Source organism: Trachemys scripta, chromosome 12, assembly GCF_013100865.1.
Source record: "Trachemys scripta elegans isolate TJP31775 chromosome 12, CAS_Tse_1.0, whole genome shotgun sequence".
Taxonomy (NCBI): domain Eukaryota; kingdom Metazoa; phylum Chordata; order Testudines; family Emydidae; genus Trachemys; species Trachemys scripta.
The window spans coordinates 41,333,319-41,352,740 of record NC_048309.1 but is presented as its reverse complement, the minus strand read 5'-3'; the positions used below and the strand labels follow the sequence as shown (position 1 = coordinate 41,352,740).

The window sequence follows — 19,422 nt, the reverse complement described above, 5'->3', positions numbered from 1 at the left end:
GGTCCGTGGGGGGTGCCCCTTTCAGTGAGACAGCCCTTCTCAGGGGCCACTCTCTCTCAGAGTCAGGCCCCTCCACCTCCTGGAGCCGCACCTCTCTGAGCCTGAGCTCGTCCGTCTCTCGCCGTGGGCCCCCTCATGGAGTCCACTCGCTCTGGACCCCCCGGGCCTCCGCCCCCAAAGGGGACGATGAAACCTTGTTCTCTAGACCAGAGTGACTTTCAGCCAGCGTAAAACAGGATGGTTTATTGAGCATTGAACACAGCACAGGAAACTCTCTGACCCTCAGGCCTGGCCTCCCTCCGCACAGCACATCACAGTCTCCCTGCATCCAGGTGGGCTCTGCCTGCTCCCCCTCTCCAGCCCAGAGCCCCCCTGCTCGCTGCTGGGCGTCTGAGATCACCGGCCCCAAGCCCCGCCTCTGTCCATTGTCTTCTCTCCAGGTAAACAGGGTTATAAACTGGGTTATTGGGCCTCCTTTCCTCTCTTCTGTCCTCTGGCCCCCTCTGACTGGAACCAGCTGGTCAGGTCACGGGGTTCTCTCTTCACAGCCCATTGTCCTCCCACTGGCCAGAACCGGCTGCGACTCCTGCACTGCGTCTACGGGTCACCAGGTCACCAGTCACTGGGGTCTCCATCCTCCAGGCCATCGGCTGTGGTCCCAAGTTCCCTCTCCAGTCCAGTCTGTAACAACAAACTCCCTCTCCCCTCACCTCGTTAAACCAGTAACACCCAGGGAAACTGAGTCCCACCCCCTCTGCATGCAAACCATTGGAAAACCAGGAAAAAACAAGAAAATCCCCCACTTCGTCACATGGTGAAAGAAAGAAAGAAAGAAAGAAAGAAAGAAAGAAAGAAAGAAAGAAAGAAAGAAAGAAAGAAAGAAAGAAAGAAAGAAAGAAAGAAAGAAAGGGGACAGATCACACAGCATTCACTAATAGCTGGTTCATTTCCCTGCCCTGTTTACAGCTCTGAGAAAGCAACTGAACAAAGGAGCTCCGGTGTTTTCAGCTCCTTTCCAAGGGTGATGTCAGAGTGTCTGATCTTTATGCAAATCTCCCAGCCAGGGTCCCCATTTAAACAGCAGATCCTGGGTTCTCATGGGACCCGCCTGCCCAGGGGCTGAAGTGAATTTCATTCTTTGTCCTTTTTTCTCACCTTTTAAAGAAGATGGAAAATATGCTGTCACTCCTGGTTTTACTCGCTATATCGCCTTGTAAGTCAGGAGGAGAAATCCTGGGGGGGAATGATCAAACCCTTAGACAGACACAGAAGGATTTAACTGTAACATTTCCTGTCTTTGCAGGTGCCCGGACCCAAATCCAGCTGGTCCAGTCCGGGCCTGGCATGGTGAAGCCCCAAGAGACCCTCACATTAACCTGCTCTGTGTCTGGTTATACCATTTCTTCTGGCTATAACTGGGGCTGGATCCGGCAGGCTCCTGGGAAAGGCTTAGAATATATGGGGTATACATACGGACCTAGCCAGGTCACCAGCTATGCCCCGGCTTTCCAGAGCCGAATCACCATCGCCAAAGATTCCTCCAAGAACCAGTTCTCCCTGCAGCTCCGCTCGCTGACACCTGCAGACACTGCCACCTATTACTGCACCAGAGACACAGTGATGCAGAGCAAAACAGGACCCGTACAGAAAGGGGAAGTGGTTTCTATACAGACATTCAGGGCATTTAATGCTGTCATTTTTTTTAAGAGACAGAGGCAGGAATTGAGAAGGAGAGAGAATGGCTAAGAGTCAGGATTCCATAAAGTTCATACAAGGAAATGATACTCTGATATGTCAGAACAGCAGCGAAAACAATGTCATTTTTCATTGCAGATGTATGGTTTAAACAAAGGAAATCAGCGGCAAACCCCAACTCTCACCATGTTCTCTCATCCCCAGCTGCTTCCCCACCCCAGTTTACAACACTCAGTAGATGGAATCTACATGGATTCAGGATGAGGGTTTACCAGGGATATGGAAAAGCTGCATATGAGGAGAGATGAATAAGACTGGGAGTTTTCATCTTGGAAAAAAGACAGCTAAGGGGGGATATGATAGAGGTCTATAAAACCCTGACTGCTGTGGAGAAAGTGAATAAGGAAGTGTTATTTACTCCTTCCCATAACAGAAGACCCAGGGGTCACAAAATCAAACTAATAGGCAGGAGGTTTAAAACAAACTGTCATAAACATACAGCTAAGGGTAGCATAAAATCCCTCTTTACTCCCTTTTTACATCGCTTGCCTCATAACCTAAGTCGTGCAGAACGCAATGCCATCCACAGCCTCAGAAACCACCCTGACATTATCATCAAAGAGGCTGATAAAGGAGGTGCTGTTGTCATCATGAACAGGTCTGACTACCAGAAGGAGGCTGCCAGACAACTCTCCAATACCCAATTCTACAGGCCGCTTTCCTCAGATCCCACTGAGGAATACACTAAGAAACTACACCATCTACTCAGGACACTCCCTACACTAACACAGGAACAAATCAACATACCCTTAGAGCCCCGACCGGGGTTATTCTATCTACTACCTAAGATCCACAAACCTGGAAATCCTGGACGCCCCATCATCTCGGGCATTGGCACTCTCACTGAAGGACTGTCTGGATATGTGGACTCCCTACTCAGACCCTACGCCACCAGCACTCCCAGCTATCTCCGTGACACCACAGATTTCCTGAGGAAACTACAATGCATTGGTGACCTCCCGGAAAACACCATCCTAGCCACCATGGATGTAGAGGCTCTCTACACAAACATCCCACATACAGATGGAATACAAGCTGTCAGGAACAGTATCCCTGATGATGACACAGCACAACTTATTGCTGAGCTCTCTGACTTTATCCTCACGCACAATTACTTCAAATTTGGTGACAATATATACCTCCAGACCAGTGGCACCGCTATGGGCACCCGCATGGCCCCACAATATGCCAACATTTTTATGGCTGACCTGGAACAACGCTTCCTCAGCTCCCGTCCACTCATGCCCCTTCTCTACCTACGCTATATTGATGACATCTTCATCATCTGGACCCATGGGAAGGAGGCCCTGGAAGAATTCCACCATGCTTTCAACAGCTTCCACCCCACCATCAACCTCAGCCTGGACCAATCTACACGGGAGGTCCACTTCCTGGACACCACCGTACAAATAAGCGATGGCCACATTAACACCACCCTATACCGAAAACCCACCGACCGCTACGCCTACCTTCATGCCTCCAGCTTCCACCCCGGTCACACCACACGATCCATCATCTACAGCCAAGCACTGAGGTACAATCGCATCTGCTCCAACCCCTCAGACAGAGACCAACACCTACAAGATCTTCACCAAGCATTCTCAAAACTACGATACCCACACAAGGAAATAAAGAAACAAATCAACAGAGCCAGACGTGTACCCAGAAGCCTCCTGCTACAAGACAGGCCCAGAAGAGAAACCAACAGAACTCCACTGGCCATCACCTACAGTCCTCAGCTTAAACCTCTCCAACGCATCATCAGTGATCTACAACCCATCCTGGACAATGATCCCTCACTTTCACAGACCTTGGGAGGCAGGCCAGTCCTCGCCCACAGACAACCTGCCAACCTTAAGCATATTCTCACCAGCAACCACGCACCGCACCATAACAACTCTAACTCAGGAACCAACCCATGCAACAAACCTCGATGCCAACTCTGCCCACATATCTACACCAGCAACACCATCACTGGACCTAACCAGATCAGCTACAACATCACCGGCTCATTCACCTGCACGTCCACCAATGTTATATATGCCATCATATGCCAGCAATGCCCCTCTGCTATGTACATTGGCCAAACTGGACAGTCACTACGCAAGAGGATAAATGGACACAAGTCAGATATCAGGAATGGCAATATACAAAAACCTGTAGGAGAACACTTCAACCTCCCTGGCCACACAATAGCAGATGTAAAGGTTGCCATCTTACAGCAAAAAAACTTCAGGACCAGACTCCAAAGAGAAACTGCTGAGCTCCAGTTCATTTGCAAATTTGACACCATCAGATCAGGATTAAACAAAGACTGTGAATGGCTATCCAACTACAGAAACAGTTTCTCCTCCCTTGGTGTTCACACCTCAACTGCTAGCAGAGCACCTCACCCTCCCTGATTGAACTAACCTCGTTATCTCCACACTGATATATACCTGCCTCTGGAGATTTCCATTACTTGCATCTGAAGAAGTGAGGTTCTTACCCACGAAAGCTTATGCTCCCAGTACTTCTGTTAGTCTCAAAGGTGCCACAGGACCCTCTGTTCCTCTTTACTCTGTAAAGGGTTAATTCCTCTTTTATCTGTAAAGGGTTAAGAAGCTCAGATAACCTGGTTGGCACCTGACCAAAAGGACCAATAAGGGGAGAAGATACTTTCAAATCTATGGGGGAAGGTTTTTGTTTGAGTTTTTTGTGTAGTTCTTTCAGAGTCAGCAAAGGAACCAGGGCAGGGTAAATACATCTCCCTAAGCCGTATCTGGACTAAGCCTCTAGTATTGCAGAAATAGTAAGAAATAGCAAAGAAATGTGTTAGATTATCTTTTGTTTTAGCTTGTGAATTTTCCCTGTGCTAAGAGGGAGGTTTATCCCTGTTTTTGTAACTTTAAAGTTTTGCCTAGAGGGGAAAGTCTCTGTGTTTTGAATCTTTTTGTTACCCTGTAAAGTTTTCTTCCATCCTGATTTTACAGAGGTGATTCTTTGATCTTTTTTTAAAAATAAACTTATTTTAAGAACCTGATAGTTTTTCAATGTCCTAAAGGCCCCAGGGGGTTGATCTGCGCTCACTTTGTACCCAATTGGTTAGGATACTATTCTCAAGCTCCCCAGCAAAGGGGGTGCAGGGCTTGGGGAAATATTTGGGGGGAACAGGGATTCCAAGTGACCCTTCCCTGAATTGTTGTGTAAATCACTTGGTGGTGGCAGCATACTGTACAAGAACAAGTGGAACTTGTGCCTTGGGAAAGTTTTAACCTAAGCTGGTAGAAATAAGCTTAGGGGGTCTTTCATGCAGGTCTCCACCACTGTACCCCAGAGTTCAGAGTGGGGAAGGAAACCTGACACAAACAAAGGAAGTATTTCTTCACACAACACAGTCAATCTGTGGAACTCTTTGCCAGAGGATGTTGTGAAAGCCAAGACAATAACAGGCAGCCACGGCCCAGCGAGACATCTCCATCCAACCAGACCCATCCGTGCTGCATGAAACCTGCATGCAAATTACTGCCCCGGGGGTTTCTGTTTAAATACCAACCCCTGGTTCTAGGAGCCTCAGTCTCTCCCCAGACACAGACCTGCCCGGTCCTGTCTGCTGGAGAGTTTCCCTCCTTGCATGAAAATGAGAATGAAATCTCTGTTCGTTTTCCTTTCCCTGTTCTCTGCACTCATCTGTAATTGTCTGGTGGCATGTGGGGGAATTGGGGACACACACACATTCAGTGGCTAAATCATTCCTTGCGTTGTTTTCCTTTCCTCAGGTGTCCTCTCTCAGGTGCAGATGGTCCAGTCCAGCCCTGGCGCAGCAGAACCCGGAGAGACCCTCACACTGACCTGTGCTGTCTCCAGATTCTCCAGCACTGCTCAGCATTATGGCTGGCACTGGATCTGGCACACTCCCAGGAAAGGGCTGGAGTGGCTGGGACGGGTATATCCATATAGTAGTGGGACCACAAACCCTCACTAGGGTCGAATCACCATCTATACAGACACGTCCAAAAAACAGTTCTCCCTGCAGATCTGCTCCCTGACAGCTGCAGACACCGTCACCCATTACTCTGTCATGGTAGAAGTCAGGGTTGGCCTTACCGTGAGTCGAACTGAGGTGGCCACCACAGGTGCCAGACTGTGTGTCTGTGGGGTGGGGGGCACCACTAGGACCCAGAGCATAGAAAATTGTGTCTGCTGCTGGTGCATATGTATTCTCTCTGCCCTAGATGCACAGAGATGGTGGAGTGCTGTGCTGGAGGGAGGGGGGCACAAGAGACATAACAGGCAGGCAGGAGAAAAGGTGAGAGGGAATAACAGAAAGCAGCAGGAGCTGCAGGGAGAGAGAGGAGGAGGAGGAGCCTCTTATGTACCTCTCCAGCACCCCCAGGAGCCTGGACTGATTCACACCAGCTTCTCAGGGAGCTTCCTGTTTCCTGCTGCTTCCCTGAACCCCCTTGAGGAGAACAGGCAGTCAACTGAAGTAGTAGGAGCCAGTTAGGCCCTTAAGATGCTGATATCTTCCCTCACTCAGGCCCTGCTACCAGCCTGCTTATTTGTCCCCTTCAATTGAGTGTTGAGAGCCACTATCGCTGGCACAGAACCGCAGTCCTGAGTGAAAGAAGAAAACACCCCTCTGGGGCAATTTTCAGAAAAAGAAAGAAAGCAAAGGAAGGTTTTCTATCTAAGCAGGAAGGAGCTCTCCTGAGATACATGGACACGAATGTTCACAGTGAGCCTTCCGGCCCCAGTGAGGATGTGAGTGGTGAGGAGATGCCTGATCGTCCAGTTAGTCAGAGTGCAGGTGACCTGGCAGCTACTGCAGCATCCATATCTCCATCTCAAATGGATGTAACCAGGCACATTCCTGAAGAACAGTGTAGATCAGAGAAGAGTGTGGTGGAGGCACAAGAAACAGCTGCTGCTGAGTTTAGTTCCTTAAGTCTAGATGATCCAGGACTGTGGACCCACTTGAGCAGTAGCCTGAGGGACTTCCTTGTACTGCATGGGCCACAGCAAGTGAAAAACTTCATGTTCCCCCAAAACAATGAAAATAGAAGTTTCCATCCGACACATTACTGGCGTGAAATCACTAATGGTGACAAAGTGGAGAGGCCATGCTTATGTACTCAAAAACCCAGAATACTGCATACTGTTTTTGTTGCCAACTCTTCCAGTCTAATGTTCCAGCCACATTGGATTCTACAGGAACAAAGGACTGGAAAAATCTGGCTAGAAATCTGGAATACCATGAGAAGGCAGCAAATCACCAGAGAGCGTTCCATAGGTGGAAAGAGCTTGAGATGAGACTAAGGTTAAAGGCCACCATAGATGACCAGCATCAAGAGAAGATTGCATCAGGGTCTCTTTATTGGCAAAATGTTCTCAAAAGGCTCGTTACCATTGTGAGAATGCTTGTGTGACGAAGTGGGACTGATCTTAATGTTTCCTCTGAATACTGTAGGGGTGCCTCGGTTTCCCCTATGCATTTCTTAAAGGGGGTGTAATTGTTGCAGAGCAAAGGGCGGGTGTACATAAATGGCTGACACTCTGTCTCCTGGCAACTGATGGCCAGGGCCCTTCCCCTCTGCAAGGTGATAGCTAAAGGTGTTGGAGAACAAAGGAATCAGGTGACCTCCTGCCCTGGGAAAGGGACAAAGCCCAGAGGAGGAGGGGCTGGAGGGAGAGTCAGTTTGGAGCTGACTGGGGACGAGGAGTGAAGTGCAGATGTGGGTGTCTGGCTCACTGCCCCCCAAAATGGACCCGGCTGAGGGGTCCTGTTCTCTGTACCTATAAGCTCTGTTTTAGACTGTGTTCCTGTCGTCTAATAAACCTCTGTTTTACTGGCTGGCTAAGAGTCATGTCTGACTGCGAAGTTGGGGTGCAGGACCCTCTGGCTTCCCCAGGACCGTGCCTGGGCAGACTCGCTATGGGAAGCGCACAGAGGGGCAGAGGATGCTGAATGCTCCAAAGTTCAGACCCAGGAAGGTGGAAGCCATGTGAGAGCATCGCCCGGGGACTCCGTGACACCTTGCTACCCAAAACCTAGCACTGCGTGGCACTTCAGATCAGCTGTATGTGCCAAACAATGGAAACTTCCTTCAAATTGTGGAGCTGATGGCTGAGTTTGATGCTGTACTCCAGGAGCATCTAAGAAGAGTCACCACCCAAGAAATGTACACACACCACTACCTTGGAAAACAATTCAGTTACTGGCAACAAAAGTCAAACAGACGATTGAGGCAGATCTGAAGTAAGCAAGATATTACTCTGTTATTCTGGACTGCACACCTGACAACAGCCATATGGAACAAATGACTTTAATGGTGCGTTTTGTAACAACAACAGAACCCAGTGAAAATGTCCCTGCAATGGTGACTGTCAGAGAGCATTTTCTAGAATTTATTGACATTGATGATACTACAGGAGCTGGTATGACAAATGTGCTTCTTAAAAAGCTGGAAGATATGGGAATTGCGAGAGCTGACATGAGAGGTCAGGGCTACAGTAATGGTGCCAACATGAGAGGAAAGAACAGAGGAGCGCAGACACGGATCTGAGAGTTAAACCCTCGAGCTTTTTTTGTCCATGTAGTTCTCATTCATTGAACTTGGTGGTCAGTGATGCAGCATCAGCTCCTAGTGAGGCTGCTGAATTTTTTAATGTAATTCAAGCATCTGTGTATTTTTCTCCTCATGAACTCATTAATGGCAAATTTTGAAGCAACATCTGGGAACATCCTCTCTGACACTGAAACCACTGAGTGCCCACATGATGGGACAGTCGAGTGGAGGTGATAAAGCCTATCAAACACCAAATTGGGAAGATAGATGATGCCATAGTTGTCATTATGGAGGATAATGTTATGACAGGAACTGTTCATGGGAGAACAGTGGCAGAGGGAAATGGAATCACCAGAAACATACATAACTTCAAATTTCTGTGTGGCTTAGTGTTGTGGCATGACATACAGTACGCAAGAGACTCCAAGGTGTTGACCTTGATCTATCTGGAGCAATGGAACAAGTGGTCAAAGCAAAGTCAGACCTACAGTCTTACCGGTCAGATTTCAAAACGTTCTGAAGAGTGCACAGAAGCTGTTTTCCCACCCATTCAAGAATACAAGAGTCACCGAAGAAGAAGACATTTTGATTACGAGGCACGTGATAATCCCATAAGAGACCCCAAACAATTAGGGCTGTCACTGAATCTCAGTTAACTCATGCAAATAACAAAAAAAAAAATCACGATTAAAAATATTATTTGCGATTAATCACACTTATAACAATAGAATACCAATTGAAATGTATTAAATATTTTTGGATGTTTTTCTACTTTTTTCAATATTGATTTCAATTACAACACAGAATACAAAGTGTACTGTGCTCACTTTATTATTATTTTTATTGCAAATATTTGCACAGTAAAAATGATAAACAAAAGAAATAGTATTTTTCAATTCACCTCATACAAGTACTGAAGTGCAATCTCTTTACCGAAAGTGTAACTTACACATGACGATTTTTTTTTTTTTTGGTATATAACTGCACTCAAAAACAAAACAGTATAAAACTTTAGAGCCTACAACAGTGGTTCTCAAACTGGGCCCGTCACTTTTGTAGGGAAAGCCCCTGGCCAGCCGGGCAGGTTTGTTTACCTGCCCCATCTGGACAAGGGATTTGCTGGCCGCCTCTTCCCGCAGCCCCCATTGGCCTGGAGCAGTGAACCGCGGCCAGGGGGAGCCAGGACCAGCTGAACCTGTGGACATGGCAGGTAAAAAACCCCGGCCTGCCAGGGTCTTTCCCTACACAAGCGGCAGCCCCAGTTTGAGAACCACTGGCTTATGTTGTACTTAAAGTACTGCACAAAATCTTTTCAGGGGGAATAAGACAAAACGCCACATTTATTAGTAATACATGTATTCATTAACACTGTATTATATGCATATAATATATTACACTTACACTCACACACACACACAAACACACTCCGTCTTGTTGTTACCAATTAGTTGCTCCCCTTAACTTCACTGGCCAGGTGAGTTAGATGGGGGAGGGGGTGGAGCCGGGCTTCTGCCGATCCGGATCGATGCTCCCATGTTGACAAGACGAGACCCAGGGTCCTCTGCAAGACACCTCACTTTTATAGCAGCTTTCCTCTTATGCAAATCTATACCAGCTTCAAACTCTGTGTCTGTGTCCATTGGTCCTTTGTGCTGCTTTCTTTTGAGTGTTGTCCCAATGCTGCAAAGAGGGTGTTTCCAAAAGAAGGTGCTTGCTTCTAACCCCCGAGGCCGTGGGTATGTCTGCTTGTCTTTAATGAGCCCACTTGACACGTTTTATTGTTCTTGGGTCTGGCTCCCAGCCCCTCTCCAACAGCTGAGGCTGTCTGGAGGTGCTGCCTTCCATGCCTTGTTCATCCACACCTCATTCATTCAACAGGGCAATTGATTAAGAGTGCGGGGGGGAGAGCTCTTGTTCTACTGCTAGCAAAAAGAAATTTTTCTTCTATCTTATTCTATCCTTAGGGGCTATAATATTATATAGGGTTACCATTCATCCGGATTTACCCGGACATGTCCTCCTTTTGTGTGCTAAAAATAGCGTCCGGGGGGAATTTGTAAAGCACTCACAATGTCCGGGATTTCCCCCTCCCCCGGCAGAACAGAGCGAGCGGCTGGGAGGGCTGCAGGAAAGTCCCGGGCTGGACTCCGGAGCAGCTTCCTCCTCCCACCCCCCCCTCCTGCATTCTGAGCCGGCCGGCAGCTCCTCCTCCTGCAGCCCGCTCCGGCAGCCCTGTGCAGGGCCAGGGACCGGGTTTTGTGTTGTGCAGGGGAGCTCAGCCATGTGTCCGGCTGGCACAGAGCCCAACACCCTGTTCTGAGCAGCAGGGTAAGGGGGGCAGGAGAAGGGACAGGGAGGTTCTGAAGGGGGCAGTCAAGAAACGGGGGGGGGGCTTTTTGGGGGGAGTGGAGAAAGTTTTGGGCAGTCAGGGTACAGGTAGGGGGTAGGGTCCTGGGGGGCAGTTGGGGGGGGGTCTTAGGAGGGGGCAGTTAGGGGACAAGGAACAGGGAGTCTTATATTTATATTTATATTTTTATACCGGATTGGTGCTGGACCGGGTTAATAACGCCCCCGCTGTTGGCTTTGATGCCCCGGCTGACAGTGTTAAATATATTAGGGGTGTGATCAGGGTCGCTGGACCAATGGATAAAATGGTGTGGACTATAATGAAGTCTCATGAGCATGAGAGTGAGAATCAAGTCCTCCCAGTGGAGCATGGAGAGGAGGTAGAGGAGAATGTTTGTGATGATCATGGTGAGGAGATTTTATCTATCTTACCGATGGTTTTTACAAGGGACACTTTTAATGATTTAACTATGGACAGTTTTAATCCAGATTTTAAGTATTTAAGTACATTTGATGATCCATATGTTAGGGAATCAAGTACTGATTTTAATAGGGATCGTAATAAGGATCTTAACAGTACTGGTAGTAATATAAATATATTAGAAAGTAGTTCGTGGAAGGATGGGGTTTTTTATTTAGAGTATCCCGTTGATAGTTTTAATTGTCCAATATGTCCCCAGATATTACCAACATTTGGTAAATGGGCCAAACACATTAATGTGGTTCATAAAAGTAAAGCCATACGAGTTGTATGTAGTAAATGTGGAAAATCTTCTCAATATCATAATATAGCTTGCCACTACCCCAGGTGCATACCCAAGAAGGCGGATACCCCAATGAAGAGCCATACGTGCTCGGTCTGTGGGCTTGGTTTTCATACTAGATCTGGATTGAGCCAACACTGTAGACATAGACACCCTGCTGTNTGGGGGGGGGTCTTAGGAGGGGGCAGTTAGGGGACAAGGAACAGGGAGTCTTATATTTATATTTATATTTTTATACCGGATTGGTGCTGGACCGGGTTAATAACGCCCCCGCTGTTGGCTTTGATGCCCCGGCTGACAGTGTTAAATATATTAGGGGTGTGATCAGGGTCGCTGGACCAATGGATAAAATGGTGTGGACTATAATGAAGTCTCATGAGCATGAGAGTGAGAATCAAGTCCTCCCAGTGGAGCATGGAGAGGAGGTAGAGGAGAATGTTTGTGATGATCATGGTGAGGAGATTTTATCTATCTTACCGATGGTTTTTACAAGGGACACTTTTAATGATTTAACTATGGACAGTTTTAATCCAGATTTTAAGTATTTAAGTACATTTGATGATCCATATGTTAGGGAATCAAGTACTGATTTTAATAGGGATCGTAATAAGGATCTTAACAGTACTGGTAGTAATATAAATATATTAGAAAGTAGTTCGTGGAAGGATGGGGTTTTTTATTTAGAGTATCCCGTTGATAGTTTTAATTGTCCAATATGTCCCCAGATATTACCAACATTTGGTAAATGGGCCAAACACATTAATGTGGTTCATAAAAGTAAAGCCATACGAGTTGTATGTAGTAAATGTGGAAAATCTTCTCAATATCATAATATAGCTTGCCACTACCCCAGGTGCATACCCAAGAAGGCGGATACCCCAATGAAGAGCCATACGTGCTCGGTCTGTGGGCTTGGTTTTCATACTAGATCTGGATTGAGCCAACACTGTAGACATAGACACCCTGCTGTGAGGAATGAGCAAAGAAAAGAAGATATGGCTGCTAAAAGTAAGATCAAAGAGGGATCGACTAGATCTCGTATATGGACCAAAGATGAGGTTGCGCAGCTTATACAGTTGGAAAGGAAATATATTGGGAAAAGGAATATAAATAAATGTATTGAGAGCGAGATGAGGACCAAAACGAATAAACAAATATCGGATAAAAGACGAGAATTAGCAAAGAAGAAGTTAGTGGTAACAGGAGATAGGGAGGAAGTGACTGAGGTAGAGGACATTAGAGTAAATATATTAGAAATTCCGCCCCCAAGAGAGAGGATTTTCCCACTAAAAGGACATCCAGAAGTGGATTTAGTGGAGAAACTATGTAAACGGGGAAAACAAAGTAGGGAGGGAAGAGAAATAATAAATAGTTTAGGGGAAATTGAAGGATTATTAAAGGAGGATTTAACAAAAGCTCTCGGATGGGCAATGTTGGAAAAATTATGTTATTCATTAGTAGAGGGACAGGACCCTAGAAATGAAAGTCAAATAGAGTTGAGGAATAAAGGAAAAGGGAAGATTAGAAAGGAGGGGAGAAGGAAGCAATTTAATGCAATTAGGAGATATGCTACAAAGAAAGCTAAGTATAAATTCTATCAACAATTATTTGATAAGGATAGAAGAAGATTGACTCGCATTATAATGGGAGAGCCAGATAAGGCTAAGTGTGCTATCCCTATGAAAGAAATTGAGGAATACTATGTAAATATTTTGGGAACAATTGGACATGGTAATATGATAGGGTGGCCATCATCCACAGAGTATGCGGATAATGATATATTAATGAGTCCGATCTCTGTGGATGAGATTAGAATAGCTTTAACAGAAATAAGAAAAGATAGTGCTCCTGGCCCAGATAAAGTAAAAGTGAGCAATTTGTGGGATATTTTTAATTTAGACTCCTTAATACTTACAAAAATTTTTAATATATGGTTTCTAAATAGACAGGTACCAGATGAATTTAAGAAAAATAGAACTATTTTAATACCAAAGACACAAGATGAGGAGGAAATGAAGAAGTTAACATCTTGGAGACCATTGACAATTGGGTCAGTTTGGATTAGAATCTATACCAAAATATTAGCAAAAAGACTGGTGGAAACAGTTAAGATATGTAGTAGACAAAAAGGATTTATATCCGCCCCTGGGTGTGAGGAAAATATTGCTATATTAGATAATTTGATTAAAGGGGCTAAACGAAATGGGAATGAAATTGCAATAGTGTTCGTAGATCTGGCTAAAGCATTTGATTCTGTGGGACACGGACATATAATAGCCGGGTTGAGAAGATTTGGTATAGATGAACATTTTATAGATATTATTAGGGACCTTTATGATAATTGCACAACTAGGGTATGGGTGGGTGATGAAGCTACTGAGTCTATTTTAATTAGGAGGGGGGTCAAGCAGGGTGACCCGTTGTCCCCAATTTTGTTTAATATTGCTATGGATCCCCTTTTAACTAGATTAGAAGTAGAAGGAAGTGGTTTTTATGTTAAGGGTAATAGTGTCACGTCATTGGCTTTTGCCGATGATGTGGCAATTTTAAGTAGCTCATATAAAGGAATGATCAAAAATTTGGGTATCTTAGAGGAGTTTTGTAAAAATACTAATCTCTCTGTTAATGTGAAGAAAACGAAAGGCTTTCATATTTTAACTAAACATAAAACCTATGTAGTTAATCCTAAGGATAATTGGCAGATAGGGTCAGAGAAGATTGAATATGTTCAACCAGGGGATTTTGAAAAATATTTAGGGGCTAGAATAGATCCCTGGATAGGTGTAGGGGGACCGGTACTTAAAGAAAAATTGAAAGATTGGAGTGAGAATTGAATTAAGGCCCCATTAAAACCGGCCCAAAAAATATTAATTTTACAGACATACATCTTACCGAAGCTATTTTATAATCTTCTTTTAATAGAACCCCCTTTTAATCTTTTAGACGATCTTGATGTGTTAGTTAGAAAAATAGTTCAAGAGATTTTACATTTACCTCAGTGTACCACAGATGGGATATTTTATTCTAGAGGTAGGGATGGTGGTTTAGCTCTCACTAAGTTTAGTGTGCAAATCCCAAATATGTTAATTCGTAAATGGAGGAGACATATTGTCTCGAGAGATGATTGGATGGACCTATCTTATCTATATGCAGGAGAAAATCTTGTGGATAAAATATTGTCATTTAGTGCAGTAACATCTCATCCCAAGAAATGGAGGGAAGAGGAATTGTTAAGATGGTCGGAACTGAGATGTCAGGGAATAGGGATAAAATATTTGAAAAATGATTTAATTAGTAATTCGATTTGTAGAAACTCTAGTAAAGTTAAATCGTCAGCGTATATCGCAGCATTGCAGCTTAGGGCAAATATTTATCCTACTAGGGAGACATTAGCAAGAGGCAGAGGAGGTGTGAATGCTCTTTGTAGATGGTGCGGTAAAGTGCGGGAGACTGTTCCCCATATCTCAGGACAATGTTATAAGACTAAGAATGCTAGGATAAAAAGGCATAATAGAGTAGTGTCTGCAGTTGTAGATAAGGTTGGTAAATTAGGGTGGAAGGCAATGATAGAGCCCCATTTGAGAAATAGTAAGGGTGAGTTAAGAAAGCCGGATATTATATTTATAAAAGGAGATACAGCAGTGGTGGTTGATGTTACAGTGCGATGGGAGGATAATGCCGGAAGTTTGGAACAAGCCCACAGTGAGAAGGTGGCTTATTATCTTGAGTTAGAGGAAGAAATTAAAAACTTAACGGGAGGTAAAAATATCCACTTCTTTGGTTTTGTGCTTGGGGCGCGTGGCAAGTGGAGTGAAGGTAATAATGATTTGTTACAATTATTGGGAATGGACAGAAGTAAAAATTTTAAGGAGAGTATATGTAGACTTGTTTTATATTCCACTATTGGTATGATGGCTATATTCAGTGACAGGTAAAGATCCCGGAGTTTCCATTCCGTGTATCTTGCCAAAACCAAATTTTATCTATTTTGGTTTCCATGCTCTAAATTTTCAAATTTTTAATATTGTTTTGAACATTAACATATTTAGTGTTATTTAATATCTGCCCTTCAATAGAATGGTTTTAACTATATAATAAATACTTATTAATGGATGAAATTCCAATTTAAATTATTAGTTTATTTTTTTTTTTTTAACTACTGGATGTGGATGCGGACTGGCCGCGTATAGTAACCAGGAAAGGGCAGGTAGTCACGCCTGTACATAAATAGGGGGTGGGGTTCTGGAGGGCAGTTAGGAGCAGGGGTCCCAGGAGGGGGCAGTCAGGGGACAAGGAGCGGGGGGTAGGGGGCTGGGAGTTCTGGGGGGGAGCTGTCAGGGGGCAGGAGTGGGGAGAGGGATCGGAGCAGTCAGGGGACAGGGAGCAGAGGGGTTTAGATGAGTTGGGAGTTCTGGGGGGGCTGTCAGGGGGCAGGAGTGTGGAGAGGGATCGGAGCAGTCAGGGGACAGGGAGCAGAGGGGTTTAGATGGGTTGGGAGTTCTGGGGGGGGCTGTCAGGGGGTGGGGAGTGGTTGGATGGGGCGTGGGAGTCCCAGGGGTCTGTCTGGGGGTGGGGGTGTGGATAAGGGTTGGGGCAGTCAGGGGACAAGAGGCAAGGAGGCTTAGATAGGGAGTGGAGTCCCGGGGGGCAGTTAGGGGCAGGGGTCCCAGGAGGGGGCAGTCAGGGGACAAGGAACGGGGGGAGGGTTGGGGGTTCTGGGGGGGCGGGAAGTGGGAGGGGCAGGGGCGGGGCTAGGGCGGGGCTCCTCCCGTCCTCTTTTTTGCTTGTTGAAATATGGTAACCCTAATATTATACCAAGGGCAATGCAAAGTTTCTAAATGAGGCTTTGATACAAAGTTCCATGAAAACAGAGGTCACACGTGGGTAGACCCACCACAAGGTTATATGAAGAGGCACAATGTAAAGTCATATGAAAATTATCAGAGATTTATCTACACTTACAAGTTCACTCAGTCCTACTTCTTTTCTGCCAATCGCAAACACAAACGAGTTTGTTTACATTGATGGGAGATACTGCTGCCTGCTTCTTATTTACAATGTCACCTGAAAGTGAGAACAGACATTCACATGGCACTTTTGTAGTGGGCCTTGCAAGGTATATACATGGCAGATATGCTAAAAATTCGTATGCCCCTTCATGCTTCGGCCACCATTCCGGAGGACTTGCTTCCATGCTGATGACGCTAGTTAAAAAAATAATGCACCAATTAAATTTGTGACTGTACTCCTTGGTGTGTGTATGTGGGGGGAGGAACTATATGTCTCCTGCTCTGTTTTACCCGCCTTCTGCATATATTTCATGTTATAGCTGTCTCGGATGATGATGCAGCACGTTAGTTTTCAGAACACTTTCACAGCAGATTTGACAAAACGCAAAGAAGGGACCGATGTGAGATTTCTAAAAATAGCTAGAGCACTCGACCGAAGGTTTAAGAATCTGAAGTGCCGTCCACAATCTGAGAGAGACGAGGTGCAGAGCCTGCTTTTAGAAGTCTTAAAAGAGCAACACTCAGGGCTTGTCTACACTACGCAGCTTTTAGGGACAAGGCTGTGTTGACACAACCTTGTCACTAAAAATCAGCATGTGTGAATGCTCTTTTGTGGTATTTTGTCAGCACTTTTGCCAACAAAATACTTCCAGCCCCGCAAGAGGTATAACCTGTGTTGGCAGAAGAGCACTTCTGCCAACAAAGCCGCATTCACACTGCCATTTGCATCAGCAAAACTTTTGTCTTTTGCGGGGGGAGCTTTTTTAAGTACCCGTGAAAGACAAAAGTTTTGGTGAGAACTGTGCAGTGTAGACATACCCTCAGATGTGGAAACTCCAGAACCCGAACCATCAAAAAAGAAAATCAACCTTCTGCTGGTGGCATCTGACTCAGACGATGAAAATGAACATGTGTCAGTCTGCACTGCTTTGGATCGTTATCAAGAAGAACCAGCATCAGCATGGACGCATGTCCTCTGGAATGGTGGGTGAAGCATGAAGGGACATATGAATCTTTGGCGCATCTGGCACTTAAATATCTTGCAACACCAGCTACAACCGTGCCATGCGAACACCTGTTCTCACTTTCAGGTGACATTGTAAACAAGAAGCAGCAAGAAAATTGTAACCAACCTTGTGTGTCTGAGTGAATGGCTGACCAAAAAGTAGGACTGAGTGGACTTGTAGTCTCTAAAGTTTTACATTGTTTTATTTTGACGGATTTTTTTTAAAATAATTCTACATTTGTATTTGTAAGTTCAACTTTCATATAAAGAGATTGCACTAGAGTACTTATATGAGGTGAATTGAAAAATACGTTTTTTTTAGGTTTTTAAAGTGCAAATATTTGTAATTAAAGAGAAATATAACGTAGACTCATAGACTCATAGACTCATAGACTTTAAGGTCAGAAGGGACCATTATGATCATCTAGTCTGACCTCCCGCATGATGCGGGCCACAAAGCCGTCCCTACCCTTTCCCGTGACTCTGCTGTTGAAGTCCCCAAATCCTGTGGTTTAGAGACTTCAAATAGCAGAGAATCCTCCAGCTAGCGACCCCTGCCGCATGCTGCAGAGGAAGGCGAAAAACCTCCAGGGCCTCTGCCAATCTACCCTGGAGGAAAATTCCTTCCCGACCCCAAATATGGCGATCAGTAGAACCCCGAGCATGTAGGCAAGAGTCTCCAGCCAGACCCTCATTAGCCATTATACTATTTACCAGCGATGGCACGCTGTTCCTTTGACTAAAATCATGTTATCCCATTAAACCATTCCCTCCATAAACTTATCTAGCTTAATCTTACATTTTGTATTCTGTGTTGTAATTGAAAATAATATATATAAACATCCAAAAATATTTAAAATAAATAGTATTTTATTGTTGTTTAACAGTGCAATTAATCACGCAATTAATTATGATTATTATTTTTTTAATCACGATTATTTTTTTCTCTTATTGCTTGACAGCCATACTAGCAATATAATAAATCTCTACCGAACATGGGACAGGAGGGCAGAGAGGATTTAAGGGAGTTAAACACCCAATCCTCCAGGATTATGATGACATCTCGGTTCCTAAGTCCCTTGTGCTCTTTTCCCAGCCAAAACCACTAGAGAAGAGTTATAATTTCTCTTCTTCAAATATTCCTTCCTTCCTAAGAAGGCGCTGTCCTGCACTTGTATTTGGCTGACAGTTTCAAGGACCGTTAAGAGTGCTAAATGACCAAACACCCTTGCTGAGCAGAACTCACTGCCTGAGGGGGACACATGTCCCAGGGAGAGATGCCCATGTGTAGACAGAGCTCACAGCCTACCAGCTCTTCTGCTCACGTTGTGAAACTCGCCTGCAAATCCCTTCACTGGAGGATTCCTGTTTAAATCCAGCCCCCTGATTGGAGGAGCCTCGGTCCCTCCCTAGACACAGAACTGCCCGGGCCTCGCTGCTGGGGACAGTTTGCACCTTCATTTAAGATGAACCTGCTACTGATTTTCCTGTTCATGCTGGAGGCCCCTTCAGGTACGTGTTTATTGGTGGTCCTGAGGGTTAATTGCTGCAGTGACTCCAGAAGATCAGCCATTCAAGGAAGCCTAAGGAATGAAGTGCCCGGATCCTGATGTAATTCAGTGGCATTTGGGTGTCTCGCTAGCTTAGACGCGGTCTCGTGGTGTTTAATTTTCACATGTTCCCCACTCCCCAGGGTTAGGAGCCTGGCTCACGGATTCATATCTGTGTTTCCTTCCCAGGTGTCCTCTCCCAAGTGCAGCTGTGGGAACCGGGCCAGGGAGTGGTGAAACCCGGGGAGTCCCTGACACTCACTTGAACCATCTCCGGAGACTCGTTTCTAGCACCAGCGTCGCCTGGAACTGGGTCCAGCAGCCCACGCGGAAAGGGCTGGAATGGATGGGACCCGCATTCTATAGCTCCCCCAGGTGAAACACTGAGTACCCCAGCTCTGTGCAGTGTCGAGTGACCATCTCACAGGACACTTCCAAGAACCA

At 45.4% G+C, this 19,422-nt stretch overlaps 1 gene segment (V, D, J or C); it reads left to right on the top strand.

Annotated features, from left to right (window-relative positions):
• Positions 1-1,104: 1,104 nt before the first annotated feature.
• On the top strand, positions 1,105-19,215 carry LOC117885507. The segment is given in 3 exon segments: positions 1,105-1,213; positions 1,304-1,641; positions 19,168-19,215. Coding segments are annotated over 3 exon segments (432 nt in total).
• The last annotated feature ends 207 nt before the right edge of the window (positions 19,216-19,422 follow it).